At 42.3% G+C, this 17259-nt stretch overlaps 1 protein-coding gene across 6 annotated transcripts in view; it reads right to left on the bottom strand.

The window, feature by feature from the left end:
- Positions 1-2186: 2186 nt before the first annotated feature.
- Positions 2187-17259, bottom strand: part of LOC116977714 (ADAMTS-like protein 2) — a 66246-nt gene continuing 51173 nt past the window's right edge. For 5 of the 6 annotated variants that reach the window (XM_033028417.1, XM_033028418.1, XM_033028421.1 and 2 more), the window contains 3 exons: positions 15856-16033; positions 12716-13166; positions 2188-2896 (listed from right to left, as the gene is read on the bottom strand). In XM_033028417.1, coding sequence (XP_032884308.1) covers positions 2581-2896; positions 12716-13166; positions 15856-16033 — 945 coding nt within the window. In that variant the 3' untranslated portion in view covers positions 2188-2580. Of the gene's footprint in view, positions 2897-12715; positions 13167-15855; positions 16034-17259 lie in introns of all 6 variants that reach the window. The other variant, XM_033028423.1, reaches the window with a different exon arrangement.

The following is a 17259-nucleotide window of genomic DNA, read 5'->3' as shown; positions in this document are numbered from 1 at the left end:
CCCAAGGTGATTTTTTTTGCAAAAACAGATAAATTCAGGCCTTGCCTGCCTTCTGAGATGGGTAGAGAAATATTCAATGATAATATTTCTTAAAAGACAACTTTTCCCTGGTGCCCAACAGTAAGCCTCATACCCTCAACCTCCAATGGTTGGAAAGATAGGGCATTAGTCGAATTTTGTTCCCACCTTTTCCTCACCATATTGAATTGCCATAGTCAGCCTTTGACTGACATTGATCACAGAAAGAAGAAGTAGTGCATCAGAGATGCCGCCTACCATACAAACACACTGCCGTTCCCCTCAGGTGGGTGAGAGGAATGTAGTATTATAGAATCATAGAAAACACGATAAATATGTGGATTTCAAATATGTCTGAAATGTTACACCTGGAAGACATGAGATTCCTCCTAGCAGGCAAACCAGACCATTTCCAAAAGATTTGGTCTCCATTTATCGACTTATTACAAGTATAGGGTGCAACATAACTTTGAAAATAAATGGTTTCAGGACCTGTGAGGGGTGAGTAAAAATACGAAGTAGGTATATCCCTTTTATCTTTTTTTACTTTTATATATCTTCTGTTCTCTTTTTCTCTCTTTTTCTTAGGCTTTCTTCTTAACTCTTTTTCGAGTTTTACGTTTCTAAGGGTCTCTCTTGATCACTCTTTCACGCACTTATTATCCTATCTAACTCTCTTTACTTTTCTTCTTTTTAAAGTTTAAAATATGAAGTGGTACAGGAAATGTATTATGTTATTTTTGGCACACACTACTTCTAATAAAAAAATAAAAATAAAAATAAATAAAGAATCATAGAAAACCTACAACCTTCAAGCCTTCAAGTCACAAGAGAGCTCCCCAACCCTAATCCCATATTCTGGCACTGGGTCCAAACCCTGTAGATAACAGCTAATCATGTACAACTCCAAGTATTGTTTAACTGTAGTTATCCAGAGAGCAAGACTCGCTTTATAGCACTGCCAATGACTCCTTCCATTACCCAGTTTTTGATTATGAGTTAATTGATTGGGTAGTAATTAGTTGGATTGGATTTTCCCGCTTTTTGTGAACAAGACATACCTGGGACAATTTTTTCCCATTGTCAGATAGATACCAGAGTCATAACTACACAGGGTAAGCTTGGTGACAAACACGCTTTTTTCTGGTGTGTAATTCTGTTGTCTGGTCCCATGGGTTTTGCTGCATCCAGTGTGCTCAACCCTTTTCAGATAACATATGGAGTAAATGGAATTGGTTGTAGGCTGGCATCTGCGACGGTGACAATCACAGGAAGAATCAAAGATGGATCATCCAGTCAGAGTTTCTGGCTGACTGTGGTCACAAAGATCTCCAGCATTTATACGCTGGGCCCCAATCCCATCAAGGATGGGGATGTTGTTGATGCCTCCTAATCCTGTCCAACACTGTTGTTAAGCTGCAGAGAAAGTGCTGTAAGGGATGGAAAAAACATACGGAATAACTCTGATAGGGTGAGGCCAGGTCAGGTGAGTCAATGGGGCAGTTAGATAGTGAAGATGACAGTGACATGCTTTGTTGATGGCAGGGCTGTAGGACATGGCCAGGAGGCAGCCTGTACTTGGGAAAAGAGAAAAACTAAGCCAGCAATCAAAGGATGGATGCTTCACAGCAGAAATAACATAAATCTGACTTGGATAGGCGACGTTTCAGAAGGGTTCTCATCCGAAAAGTCATCTATCCATGTCTTCCAATATATGCTTCCTGCAATTTTCCTGCAGATTATTCCAGCACTTTTTTTTTTGTAAAATAGCATCTACGGTTCCTTGCGTATACATAAATCTGGCTGACCTAGAGTTAGAACATTTGATAATGAGCCGCGAAGGCTCGAACGTGCCCAGATAGCAGATGATGTGGCGTTTCCCAAGCTTGTGTTGGACCTCACTGTTTCAGTGCTGGAGGCCACTGACAAAGATAACTGTGGGTGTGAGATGGGGAATTAAAGCAGCCCCTCTCCATTGGTCTACAGGCAGGCTTGATGGTCATGTCTCATACAGCATAACAAAGAAGTGGTTGGACAGCTCAGTGCCACAGTAAGAGTTGCTGCCTTAGAGCAAGGGTTTGCTCCTCACTACGGATGCTGTCGGTAAGAAGTTTGTACGTTCTTCTCCCGGTGACCATGTGGGTTTTCCCTGGGCGTTCCGGTTTCATCCCACACTCCAAAGATGTGCAGATTTATCGGTTAATTGGCTTCAATAAAATTGTAAACTTTCCCTTGTGCGTGGGATAATGCTAGTTTATGGGGATCGCGGTCGGCGTGGGCACGGTGGGCTGAAAGTCCCTTCTCCACAGTCTAAAGTACAATCATCCTCCAATTGCTTTATTAACCCATTTGACTTGATCCCACCTTATCATAGATATTCCCTTTGTCCTATCCATTCCTCTAGCCATTTTCTCTCCAATTTTAAAATTATTTCTGCCTCTCTTTTGCAGTTCGTGACAAAGGGTCTCAGACCCAAAACATCAGGGCTGTTTCTCTTCACATAGATGCAGCCTGACCTGATTTTATTCCAGATTTCCTGCATCTGCAGTGTTTTGGTTATTCTCAGAGCTGATTGGCTGGATATGGTGGGACTGCCGACCTTTGACTCTGTTGGCTGTGGAGGTAACTGAGCCGCGACCATCGCAAGATAACAACAGAATAACCCATTCTTCTGATACTCGTTCTCATCACCTCCAATCCCACCCTCCAACTGGGTGAACGATTAAAGGCCCTGTACTTGAACAAGTGAAGGGCTGTAGGGTTTCCAAAGGCACCTGTGGTACATGTGGAACTGCAGGGTGCGTACGCCGATACCTTCCATCTGTACATGTCGGCCAGACTGATGTCGTGGTCAATCTCCCCGTCTTCAAACTCATTGCTGAAACGAGGAAACAACAAGGGGTGAACGTAGAACATAGAACGGTACAGCACGGGAACAAGCCCTTTGGCCCAACATATCCATGCCGAACATGATGCCAAGACCAACTCTTATCTGCCTGCACATGATCCATATTCCACCATCCCCTGCCTATCCAGTGAGTTCCAGCCACCCACCACCCACTGTGCAAAAAAACTTGCCCTGCACTTCTTTAAACTATGCTCCTCTAAAAACATGGAGAATAAAATCAAGCGAAAATTGAGACAAGCATAAACGAATGAATGAGAGATCCTGTTTTCATAGAACACCAGATATATTTGACAATAGCTCAAAGTCATTCACATCTTGAGGTTATTACAACATTCAATGGCTGAACTTTTCAACTCCACTCAATGCGAGATTTTCACCATTGTCCCAAGTCTGGAGATAGTCACTGACCCATCCAGGTCAGGTGGACACTGCCCGAGGTCAGGCAGACATTGCTCTAAGTGAAGCGGTCACTACCCAAGGTCTGGTCACTGCCATAACTCAGGTAGTTACCGCCCCAGGTCAGGTAATCACTGTCTCAGCTCACTGTCCTTTGTCACATAGTCACCTGCTCCATTATTCCAACACTTTGTGTCTTTTGTAAATCAACAATTGCAGTTCTTTGTTTCTACAACCTACTGGAGGAACTCAGTGGGTCAGTCAGCATCTGTGGAGGAAATTGGACACACGATATTTCAGGTCTAAACCCTTCCTTGGGATTGAAAGATTGGCTGGGAAATTGACAGTATAAAGTAGCAATGTTACAAAATTTTGAGATTTAAAAAATCAAGTCTGCAATTTATCCCATCAGATAAAGCATAAAAAGAAAGACACCTAATTCACTTTCATATCTTCAGTATTAAAAAAGTTATGGCCATTTTCATACTCTGAAATTAGCATCTTGTTCCCTATTGCTTTTCCATTGACTTAACTCAAAAGCTGTGATCGAGGACAGTCAAAAGCTCATAACTTTCTTAAAAATTTAGAGAACTGAAAGAAATGTTCAGTTATTATAGATTGAAGCATTCTGAAACAAATATGAAACAATCTTACTTGGATGACCTGAAATTAAAGCATATAATTAGTTAGTTACCCAGTTGTAGCTAATTACAAAATTCAATTACTAGATCTAAACATCTATCCATTTCTTAAGAAAAGGTTAACATTTTTAAATAGCGTAAGTGTCCAAATAACATTCACACAAGGATTCACAATATAACATGATTTTTAAATCTCATTGTCATGAATTTATAGGCCAAATGGAAGGAATTTAGTGTTTAATTCCTGTAAATTAATGGTCATTTTAATCATCTTGCGAGTGGGATTTTGTGGAATGCGATCGATTGGAACGTTGCATTTGCGGTTAATTTGAACCCCATATCGGCAGGAAAAAAACTGCCGGTTTGTATGGGGCCCAAATCACATTTTCGCAACGTGAAATTTTGATTAAAAGCATCCTAAGAAGCAAGTTTATATGTAAAATAAACAACTTACCTTGCTTTGTCCCGTACGTGAGATCCGTCCCGTTATCGGCGTTGACGGCGTTAGAAGTCAATTTTTATTTTACTCCAGCGCTGAAATTGTCCCGCGGTTTAAAAAAAAAAATTCCGAGAACGGCAGTCGGAACGAATTTTGAGCATTAGGTAGCAGCCCAAGAAAATATATCTCGGACAGGCAGGAGAAAACGGCATTTTAATATCGCCCCCTTCCTCAAAGGTGCCAAAGTCGCGCACACGGCCAGTGACAGAACTGCAGCGCCGCTGAAGGTAAGTTTTGTAACATACCTATATAAAGAGGGGAGGGGATGGGGCCAGAAGTGGTATGTAAAGGTAAGGGAGAGCGATCAGTGGAGAATGAGTGGGGCGGAAGAATGATTTGTGGCCAGTGAGAGGGGAGGAATCATGATCAGTGGGGAGCGAGACAGGAGGAAGAGTCAAGTCATTCCTGGGAAAGTCAGTGGGCTGAAGAGTGACCACTAAACAAGCGAGATGGGACTATTGCCATTGAGACAAAGTTTTGCTTTTCTTCAAAGAGACTAGCAATAAACCTTATGAGCTGCTAGCAACAAGGTCAAACTGCACAGAGGGATAAGGGTCACTTCTAATTTCCTTTGTACATATCAGCCTGCAAAATGTGCTGGGATCAAAGAAACCACATGAAAGAATGGGTTCTTTTAAAGACTGCAGTAACAAGCTGACCTCGTTGGTTGTGTTTTGTTGACTTATTTTGCTTCAGATTTAGACTGATAAATGACCTAAAGATTTTTAACGTTCTACTTAAAAGACGAATAAGTGAGCATTTTTCCTGAGTGTTCAATTGTGAACAATTTTGAAGTTAGTTTTGAAAAGGAGGAATTTAATACAGTCTGGAGTTTGGCAAGACCAACTTTATTCTCCTGAATCAGAGACTGACAACAACAGGCTGGTTATTGAGCAAAACCATAAACGACTGTGAGCGGTGTAGCTCAACAAAATGTACCAGCATTGACTAAAAAGCAGGAGTTCTTTCTTTAGGAGAACTAAACAGCTGCTGCCAAAGGAGATAAGGGATAACATGAAGATAAAGGATAGAATGTATTAATGTTTTTTTTTTTAAATTGCAGATCAAGGGCTTAGAGATATAAAGAACAGAAACATTCCCTGAGAGGAACACAAAAGAGAATTGCGAGGGACATCTCGAATGACACGGTAAACCTTGATATCACATCATTGCCGAAACATGCACCACAAAAAAAAGCGAAATTGTCACTCATTTCACTCCAACTATTGGGAAGCAGATTTAAGAATCTGAAAATCATGACCTCCAGGTTCAGGAACTGCTTCATCCCAACCACCATTAGTCTATTGAACAACACAAACCTTATGTGGCATAATAAAAACTAAAAAAGTAAAAACTAAAACTAATAAACAGGCAAATGAAGAAAAATTGGTAGCATTCTCTAAGTCGAAACATAAAATTAAAGAATGATGTTTATAAGCTGCACCAGATAATTTGCCATGGACATCAATCATCAAAGTCGAGGTCAATCCCAACATCTACTGACATAATAATGTTAGGAATACTGGACCTCCAAAGAGATATATGGGTCATATTTGCTGATCACTTAAAATTAGATGTTAGATCCCAAATATAATTAAAAAGCTAGTGAGGGGGGGGGTGAGTTTGCTATACACTTGCAAAACTGCAGATACTGTTGCAATATTTAAGAAACATTTAGACAGATACTAGATTAAGTTGGGTCTGCTCCCTCAACGCATTATTCCACCACTCACCCATTCCCCTAACACAGCCCATTCCCCCGATGCAATATTCCACCACTCACACATAACCCCCAACTGCACAGGCACGGCTCATTACCCCTCATCCCACAGCACTACCTCCCCCTCCTTTACACGCCACGATTGGACCAGTTTTGGGGGGGGGGGGGGGGTGTTTGTTTGTTTGTTTGTTTGTTTGTTTGTTTGTTTGTTTGTGTGTTTTACTCAAACTCCATGCAAACTGCTCGGCCACCATGCATCCAGAGTCTCTCTCTGCCCACTCCGGCCCATCCCCGCCCTGCCCACCCACCTACCTGCCTGCCTGCTCGCTGCTGTCGCTGGGCCGGGACGCGGGGGGGGGGAGATGGAGTTGGTGTTCGTCACGGTGGGCATCACGAGTTTCGACGAGCTGGTGAAGAAGATCTCCTTCGAGAAGCCCATGAGGGTGAGTTACCGCAGCGGCGGCGGAGGAGACGGAGGGTCGCAGCCATTCACCCGACGGGAGGGGTATATGGGACCTCCATTGCTGCAAAGGGCGGGCAGGGTAGAGTGGTGAGTGAGGGAGTGAGAGACGGGACCAGGACCTCCACTGAACCTGCGGCCTCCGCCGGTGGTGGGGAAGACGGTAGCCAAGTTACTGCAAGGAGGGGAGAGAGAGGTTTGTGAGTGAGGCGGGATTAGAAAAGCTAAAAGAAGATATGAGGTTGCTTTGGCAAGTAAGGTAAAGTAAATCCGAAGGGTTTCTACCGCTATATTAATAGCAAAAGGATAACTAGGGATAAAATTGGTCCATTAGAGAGTCAGAGTGGCCAACTATCTGCAGAGCCAAAAGAGATGGGGAGATATTGAACAGTTTCTTTTCTTCGGTATTCACCAAGGAAAAGGATATTGAATTATGTGAGGTAAGGGAAACAAGTAGAGTAGCTATGGAAACTATGAGGATCAAAGAAGAGGAAGTACTGACACTTTTGAGAAATATAAAAGTGGATAAGTCTCCAGGTCCGGACAGGATATTCCCTAGGACATTGAGGGAAGTTAGTGTAGAAATAGCAGGGGCTATGGCAGAAATATTTCAAATGTCATTAGAAACGGGAATAGTGCCGGAGGATTGGCGTACTGCGCATGTTGTTCCATTGTTTAAAAAGGGGTCTAAGAGTAAACCTAGCAATTATAGACCTATTAGTTTGACGTCAGTGGTGGGCAAATTAATGGAAAGAATACTTAGAGATAATATATATAAGCATCTGGATAAACAGGGTCTGATTAGGAACAGTCAACATGGATTTGTGCCTGGAAGGTCATGTTTAACTAATCTTCTTGAATTTTTTGAAGATGTTACTCGGGAAATTGATGAGGGTAAAGCAGTGGATGTTGTGTATATGGACTTCAGTAAGGCCTTTGACAAGGTTCCTCATGGAAGGTTGGTTAAGAAGGTTCAATGGTTGGGTATTAATGGTGGAGTAGCAAGATGGATTCAACAGTGGCTGAATGGGAGATGCCAGAGAGTAATGGTGGATGGTTGTTTGTCAGGTTGGAGGCCAGTGACGAGTGGGGTGCCACAGGGATCTGTGTTGGGTCCACTGTTGTTTGTCATGTACATCAATGATCTGGACGATGGTGTGGTAAATTGGATTAGTAAGTATGCAGATGATACTAAGATAGGTGGGGTTGCGGGTAATGAAGAAGAGTTTCAAAGTCTACAGAGAGATTTATGCCAGTTGGAAGAGTGGGCTGAAAGATGGCAGATGGAGTTTAATGCTGATAAGTGTGAGGTGCTACATCTTGGCAGGACAAATCAAAATAGGACGTACATGGTAAATGGTAGGGAATTGAAGAATGTAGGTGAACAGAGGGATCTGGGAATAACTGTGCACAGTTCCATGAAAGTGGAATCGCATGTAGATAGGGTGGTAAAGAAAGCTTTTGGTGTGCTGGCCTTTATAAATCAGAGCATTGAGTATAGAAGTTGGGATGTAATGTTAAAATTGTACAAGGCATTGGTGAGGCCAATTCTGGAGTATGGTGTACAATTTTGGTCGCCTAATTATAGGAAGGATGTCAACAAAATAGAGAGAGTACAGAGGAGATTTACTAGAATGTTGCCTGGGTTTCAGCAACTAAGTTACAGAGAAAGGTTGAACAAGTTAGGGCTTATTCTTTGGAGCGCAGAAGGTTAAGGGGGGACTTGATAGAGGTTTTTAAAATGATGAGAGGGATAGACAGAGTGACGTGGAAAAGCTTTTCCCACTGAGAGTAGGGAAGATTCAAACAAGGGGACATGACTTGAGAATTAAGGGACTGAAGTTTAGGGGTAACATGAGGGGGAACTTCTTTACGCAGAGAGTGGTAGCTCTGTGGAATGAGCTTCCAGTGAAGGTGGTGGAGGCAGGTTCGTTTTTATCATTTAAAAATAAATTGGATAGTTATATGGATGGGAAAGGAATGGAGGGTTATGGTCTGAGCGCAGGTATATGGGACTAGGGGAGACTATGTGTTCGGCACGGACTAGAGGGGTCGAGATGGCCTGTTTCCGTGCTGTAATTGTTATATGGTTATATGGTTATATGGGATGGCCGTGATGCAGGACGGGGTGTCGCCATCCTGGCCGCAGCGTTGATGGACTGGAGAGGAGACCAATCTGCATGGCGCTGAATGACAGGAGATGAGACCAATCTGCGTTTTTTAAGATTTTTAAACCTTAATAACTTTTAAAACATACCATCGATCGAAACAAAACTTGTTGCACTTGCAGCACAGGAGAATGGTGAGTAAGGTGGTGATAAAATCATAGTGTTATCATGTACTGTTTTTGTGCAAATAGCAAAATCATGCAAACTGAAAGAGCACAAGATCAGTTTTAATTATGTACATATACATGGATAGGATAGATTTAGAGTGATATGGGCCAAACACAGCCAGGTGGAAACTAGTGTACTTGGGACATGTTGGTCGGTATGGGCAAGTTAGACCACAGGGTCTGTTACCATGCTGTATGGCTGTATGATAACCCTGCTTTCACCACACCAGTTCGGGGCATAGCTCAGAAGGGTGATACCGGTTGAGAATGAGTGTGGTGCAGTTTCACCAGATAGGATCCGATTCAAAGGATTAAATTACACAAACAGATTAAATAGTCGTATTCCATAAAATTAGGAGGAGCAAGAGATGACATAATTGGTTTCTTTAAGATTTTAAAGCAAATTGCTATGTATCTCATGAAAAATTGATGTTTATTGGCTAAAACATTAACTGTTGTATTTTCTCTGCTGCCTGAGTGATTCCAGCATTTTCTATTTTTCTTATTAATGGAGGCTTCCAGAATTTTCTATTTTTCTTATTAACAAACAGTGCCTGGTGCACTGTGGTTGCACTAAGGACTTTAGGGTTTTTTCCCCCAATAGTATTGGTGTTATTGATTTTTAGAACATTTATTTATTATATATTACCGACTAGTATTGTGTTTACAAGCCGGGGCAAGTAAGCTGCTGCATGTAAGAATTTCATTGTTCCGTCATTGGTACATATGACAATTATGGACTCTTGATTCTTGGATGTTAAGCATTGGTAGGTTTGTTAAACATGATATGAAAATTTAACTTTCCCTAACTCCGTCAAGCTGCTCAATTGCTGCCCCTGAAAATCAATTTGTTCATCAATCTTCACCAGTTGTAGTTAATACACTATGTTCTTGCTGGCCCAGAGGGGTGGAAATTAAAATACTACATCTGTGTCCAATCTTCTTCTCACAATGTTCAATCCTGCCACTCATCAAATATTCATCACATAGAGAGGTTTTGCCGAGGACAAAAATTCCAAACTCTAGTTTCACTAACTTCACTTGTCATCTAAATTGGAGCTCGTGTCACTGTTGCGCTGTGCTTAAATAGCTGGTTCCTACCACAATATCATGCCCTTTAGCAGCTTACATACAACATCCATCTTAATTTAAGACTTAACAAAAGGAAAATTACAACAAAATCGCTATGGGGAAAATGAAAGAGAACACAAAGACTGGTCTGAACTCCCATACCCCTTTATTTTACATCTGAAGCTCCAATTTCCCACCACCAGCATAGTCTGGTGAACCACCACATCACCTGTCCCACCACCTCTGAAACCTCTACCACCCAGGCTGGCTCTGTCAGCACTGACCTCTTGACATGGCATCTGTAGAAGATGTTCTATTTCCCTTTATAATTCGTCCAAGAAAATTTGTAACGCCTTTCAGTTGGCACAAGGATTGATATTCATATAATGTAACATCAAGTCTATGCTGGCTCACAAAGCAATTCCATCCCTCCACTAACTTCCCACCTAGCTTTAGACTTTAGACTTTACAGATACACCGTGGAAACAGGCCCCTCGACCCATTGAGTCCGCACTGACCAGCAATCACCCCTATACGCTGGCACTATCCTCCTATACACCAGGGACAATTTTTACAATTTTACAAAAAAAAATGTACAATTTTACCGGTTAATTAACCTACAAGCTTATACGTCTTTGGAGCGTGGGAGGAGCCCCCGGAGAAAACCAATGCGGTCACAGAGGGAACGTACAAATTCCAGTACAGACAGCACCCATAGTCAAAATTGAACACGGGTCTCTGATGCTGCAAGGCAGTAACTCTACCACTGCGCCACTGTGCTGCCCCTATTCTCACAGTGTCTCCATCAGCTCTTTCTATCCACCTCTCCCCGATTCTATTATCCACGTACACTAGGGGCAAGTTATAGTTCCCAATTAACATAAACCTGCCTGTACTTGAAGGAGGAAACTGGAGCTCCTGGAAGGAAACCTACGCGGTCACAGAGAGAACGGGCAAACACCACACACACAGCACTGGAGGTCAACCACTCATGCCACTGGACTGGCAACCACTCCATCAACACTGTGCTGCCCATGGATCAAAGATAGATTATTGCATTGGATCCACGACCAAAACAGTCGACGATGCTCTACAAAGTGACCATATTTAACCTATCAGAGCATTAAACAATTTCTCAGCTATGGGTGTTCAAGAAGGAACTGCAGATGCTGGAAGATCGATCCAGCATTTCTCAGCTATGGGTGTCGTTTTCATTTTCGGTCACATTTATTGCTTTTAAAAACATTAGAAACTGAGAATTTGTGGATGTTTGGGAAGAGTGAAGTGGCTGGAGTAGCTCATGGGATGAAACCTTCAAAGATATATTGGACCAGAGGTGGTAACCCTTAAACCACATTACAGAAGCATGGTAAGTGATCCATCCAATGTTGTTTATTAAATCGTCAGGCAGCCACCAAGTTGAGTTTGGGAAGGTGGGGCTCCATAGACAATGGACAACCTTCCACATCAGTGCTTCCAATTCCCTTCTACCATGCCCATGGAAAATCTGCCTTTTAAAAATTATTATGTTCTCAAAGTTAGATCTCTTTCCAAGCTGCTGGCTGACCTGACATTAAGCATGCATTTGACAATGAGTAGCTTAGTGATTTGGGCAAGGTTGATTCGGATTACAATGTTACAACATCAAGGAAGAATGTACGTCTAAATCAGTAATGGCCAATGTAAAGATGACCTCTTTAACGTATGATTGATATATGCTATCATCTCTCACTCTGCTATGTATTTCTCCCTTGGATTTGGATATTAGATTCTGCTGTATATTATTAATATTTATCTGACAAGCTGTGTGCTTAGAAACAAACACCTTCTCCATTTCAGACACACACTGTCACCACAATAGCTACAGGTTAATGTTCCAATAGAGGTCCAACAATCCATAGTCACTATAAGACCATAAGCCATAGGAGCAGAATGAGTCCATTCTGCCCTTCATGTCTGCTCTGCCATTTGATCATAGATGATCTATTTTTGAGCCGGTCTATTCTGAAGCCAAAATTATCACGCTTTTTATGTCATAGAGTAAAACGTGAGGAAATAGGATTAGCTTAGATGGACACTTGGTTGACATGGACTAGTTGGGCCGGAGGACTTATTTCTGAAACGGGTTCAGCCCAACCCATCCATGCCGACCATCCAAGTGCCCGTCTAAGCTAATGTCATTTTCTCATGTTTAGCCTGTACCCCTCTAAAACCTTCTTATCCGTGTGACTGTCCAAATGTCTTTTAAACACTGTTGGAGTACTTGCTTCAACCTTTGGAGATTGGGTCTGAGAAATTCCTGTTAATCATTTCAGATGCTGCCCGGACAAAATTCAGGCACCAAATACTGCTCTCCAAAGCAAACTTGCCAAATGTTGTCCCTAATCATGTTCATACCAGCCTATCAAAAGCTATGTTCATCAATTGATCCACTGATGATAAAATAATATTTTTCAATTATTAATATTATTTGGTCCACTGAAGAGATCAAAATGATATCTCAAATATTAAGGTAGAACAAAAACACCAGTCCACATCTACATTCCTGCTGTTTTCTACAAACAATCCTTAGGTGAGCACTACATTTTCTGCATAATGGTTGCTTTACAGCTGTTACACAAAAGTGGCCTGTCTGAGTCAAGAAAAAAAATGGAAGTTGCCTCTTACCTTTCAGTGTCCGGTGACTGCACTTGTTCAGTTCTGTGGTTATTCACAAAGTTCAAAAGGTGAAACGAGGTGGAGTTGGACAGTGGGTAAAGTGAATCAGTTAGCAGGCTGTAGCTAAACCTTTCCTCAGCTCCAGTGTTAATGCCGGGCTCTGAACCCGTATGAAGCTGTTCAAGAATGCGCTCCTGCTTTGGCTCCTCCAGTTGTTGGCTGTCGAGTCCCGTTTTGGAGTGGCTGGTGAAGTTCTCAGTCCTGAGTCTGGCCGACAGGTTGGCCTGCATCTCCGTACACAGGACAGGCAGAGCAGCGTTCAGAGAGCTATTCCTACACATCTCTCGAAGACTGCTCTGCTGTGAACTGCTTCTAAAGTTACTGTGGAAGTGGGGGTGGTGCAAAGTGCTTGTTGTATTCCAAGGTGTCGGACTTAGACTGATCATGTTGGACTGTAGCGCTGAAGAAGAAACATGGGGTTACATTTATGTTCCTGACATGACTGGTTATCCAAATGCCTGTGCTCTTGTGCAATTCAGACCAATATAACAAATATAACAACATAGGCTCTAAGACCAGTCCCAACATTATTTTACAGTGTAGCTAATTTTAATTCACATGCTTGGTTTGGTAAACCTTGGTGATGATAAATTATATTTAATTGCAGCATTATTTTGACCATTTGTAAATCAGGCTCACCATTCTGAAATGTTTGTTTAAGAGGGGGGTGGGAGGTTGAAAGACAAAGGTTTCTTACTCTAACTTTCCCATCTGTCACTTCCACAAGGAGGTGAAGGATACAACAGACAGACAGTCCACCATTCCATAACACCATCCATTGGAGCATACTGACAAGGTGTACGTGTTGGGAGAAACTTATAAAGGTGTGGAACTTTATACGCATTCAAAAGAGCAAAACACATTGCAAACAATCATACTCTTTACTCAGACTTTACTGGACTATCTTCCACTAAACGTTATTCCCTTTATCCTGTTTCCATTCACAATGGATGGCTCGATTGTAATCATGTATGGTCTTTTCGCTAACTGGATAGCAGGCAACAAAAGCTTTTCACTGTACCTCAGTACACGTGACAATAAACTAAACTAAACCAACTGCTTCCACTTCTTCTGCAATGGTGCAAAAATTGATACATTTGATCAATTGCCAGAAATTAATCAATATATTATCAAAATGTAATGCCATAATTATTTTTTTTTTAAATTTAAATCTCAATTAAGATATTATTTAAATGATGGAATGAGAAATGTTGATTATATACGGCCAGCTAATATACGGTGCATCTAGTAGAGTCTCTCAGTGCCAGATACTCTGGGTCGATCCTGACTTCAGACGCGGTCTGTGTGGAGCTTGCATGCTCTCCATGTTGCTGTGTGGGTTTACCAGGTGTGCTCCGGTTTTCTCCCACAAAGGTAGGTTAATTGACCACTGTAAATTGCCTCTAGTGTGTAGATGAGCAGTAGGCCCTGGAGGGAGTTGATGGAATCAAGGGATCAAAGCAATATTAGTAGAAATAAGTCAACATGGGCTCAGTACCCGTTTCTGTGTTGCACAACTCTACGGGGTCTGTTGTCACAGTAAACAAACATGTAGGTGAGGTAAATAATTTAGAGAGCAAATATGGTATTGGCCTTCATTGCAAAATTGTCAAACTATAATTACACAGGGCCACATCTGCAGTGCAGTCTTGCTCTCCTTATTAAATATTTATTGCTGTAGAGGGAAAGAAAGAAGGATTCCTGAATGGTGGGACTGTCCTATGTAGAGAGACTAGGCCATTAGAGGGAAGATAAGTATACGCAATACGTATACATAGAACATAGAACAGTACAGTACAGGAAGAGGCCCTTCAGCCCACAATGTCTGTGCAGAACATGATGCAAAGTTAAACTAATCTCTGACTGTGGTGATCCATATCCCTCCATTCCCTGCATATCCCATATATACAGTACCTATCTAAAAGCCTCTTAAACATCCCAATCCTATCTATCTCCAATATCACCCCTGAAAGCGCATTCTGGGCACCCACCACTCTGTGTAAAAAAACTTGGCCTGCACTTCTCCTTTAAAGTTTGCCCCATAAACCTTAAAGCATGTTCTCTAGTCTTATTCCATTTCTGACAGGATGGGATGTGAGGAAGATGCTTACTCTGACTGAGGGGATATCAACAACCAGGGCTTTCAATCCCAGGGTGTGGGAAATTTAAGACTGAGGAGAAATGTCTTCACTCAAAAGTTGATGAAACCGCAGAAGTCTCTGCCACAGATCAAGTCACTGAATATATTTAGTTAGATTCACGTAGCACTGAAACCAGACCCTTCGGCCCATTATGTCTATGCTGGCCATCGAGCACCCATCTATACTTATTTCATTTACCAACACTTAGCTTATTTTCTTCGATACTCAATATTTAGTTAAGTCTGAAGAAGGGTCTCAACCTGAAACGACGCCTATTCCTTCGCTCCATAGATGCTGCCTCACCCGCTGAGTTTCTCCAGCTTTTTTGTCTACCTTCGATTTTTCCAGCATCTGCAGCTCTTTCTTAAACTTTTAGTTTAGTTTGAGATACAGCATGGAAACAGGCCCTTTGAGTCCACGCCAAATCGTTCATATTAGTTCTATGTAAAACTGAGTATCAGAATGTCAGGCAAACTGATTCACTGTTTGACTCAATGCTACTGTGCTACTGTGTTCCAGTACTGAGTCAGAACTGAAGCTGATCTTGTTTAGTTTAGTTTAGTTTAGATTAGGTTAGAGATACAGCATGGTAACAGACCCTTCGGCCACCAAGTCCACACTGACCATCGATCACCCATCCACAATCGTTCTATGTTATCCCACTTTCTCATCCACTCTCTATCAGAGGCAATTTACAGAGACCAAAGACCTACATATCTTTGGAATGTGGGAGGAAATCAGAGCACCCAGAGGAAACGCACACGGTTACAGGGGACATCGTGCAAACTCCACACAGAATGCACCATAGGCCAGGATCGAACCAGGGTCTCTGGCGCTGCGAGGCAGCAACTCTATCAGCTGTGCCACCGTGCCGCCTATTGTGAACTTCTATCCATTTGACCTAATTGAAGCTGGTGTAAGCAATAACATTGGGAAGCAATGTCTCACCATTAGGGCCTGAGTGGAGCTTGACTCGATGCCAGCTGTTGTCATTGTCTTCATACTTGGATTTGGGGACATTGAGGTAGAAGGGACGTTGAACAGGCGGCGCAGACTTCAGGACGGGTGGCCGCGGGATCGTGTACTCGTACGTCACGTGAGGCATCTTCCCGTTGAGGTTGTAATACTGGTACAGCACAAAGAGAAGGAATCGTAACCAGACAGTAAATGAACCACCATGCAATAACTTTACACTGCTATGAGACCACTGATACAGGACTAAAGCCAAGCAGATGAGTGGAGATGCAGTGACATTTACAATCAAGAAGACTATAAAGAGTTGGAGAGTGAAAAAGGAAAATTGAAAGGTTGTTAGTTGATCATTCACTTGAGTTCAGTTTTGGTTAGGGATACAACATGGAAACAGGCCCTTCAGCCCACCAGGTCCATGTCAACCAGCAATCACACATACACTAGTTCTATCCTACGCACTAGGGACAATTTACAGAAGCTATTTAACGTACAAAGTCTGCAGGTCTTTGGAATGTGGGAGGAAACCGGAGCATTCTGAAACAGGAGAAACTCCACGCGGTCACAGGGAGAACGTACAAACCCTGAACAGACAGCACCCGTAGTCAGGATTGAACACAGGTCACTGGCACTAATAAGGCAGCAACTCTACCACTGCACCACTGTGCCACCCTTACGTTTTTTTAAAGTCCATGGGCATTAGAAGGGAGAGCAGATGACGAAAGGTTCAAGTGTTTTGTGATATTCAAGGGACTCACTCGCAATGAGTGAAGCATGATTGTGCCCATGTTTAGTGAACTCTATGCAAAAAAAGGAATTCCACTGAACCTGGGCACATGTGACAACACAATACCATTCACCTATTGTGAAGAGGATACTGTGTAACACATTTCAGAAACAGGGAAGAAACAAATTATATTATATCAATATTATAGGACACATGCTACTGGGAAAGCAGAAAATCAAAAGTAAGATTGTGATAGAGATGTAGGTGGCAAACAGATTAACGCTCCATTGACTTTTCTTGTTACATGTCCTTAAGGTGCAAGCAAAGGTCTTAAAGAACCTATCCCTCAACTAACGAAAACACTTCTCCCTTCTCCTAAACAGATGTATGAATATTTTGCTCATTTGCAACAACCTTAGGGCCGTTTGGAGAAATGGTGCTCGAGTGCAAGATTAATTTATTTGAGTCAATTGTAGTTGTGTTTGTGCTCACCCCCCTATGGGTGAGGTTGCAGATTCACATCTCATCACATGCAGCTGAGCAGGGTATCTAGGCTGAACTGCTAGTTCATGCTGGAGGGAATTCCACATGTGATGTCGAACCAGTTCAACATTAAAGATCCCTTGGCATCTTTGCCATCTGTGAACCCATCTGCA

Source organism: Amblyraja radiata, chromosome 10 (assembly GCF_010909765.2).
Source record: "Amblyraja radiata isolate CabotCenter1 chromosome 10, sAmbRad1.1.pri, whole genome shotgun sequence".
Classification (NCBI taxonomy): domain Eukaryota; kingdom Metazoa; phylum Chordata; class Chondrichthyes; order Rajiformes; family Rajidae; genus Amblyraja; species Amblyraja radiata.
The sequence above is the reverse complement of the archived record's forward strand: the minus strand, read 5'-3'. Positions and strand labels throughout refer to the sequence as shown.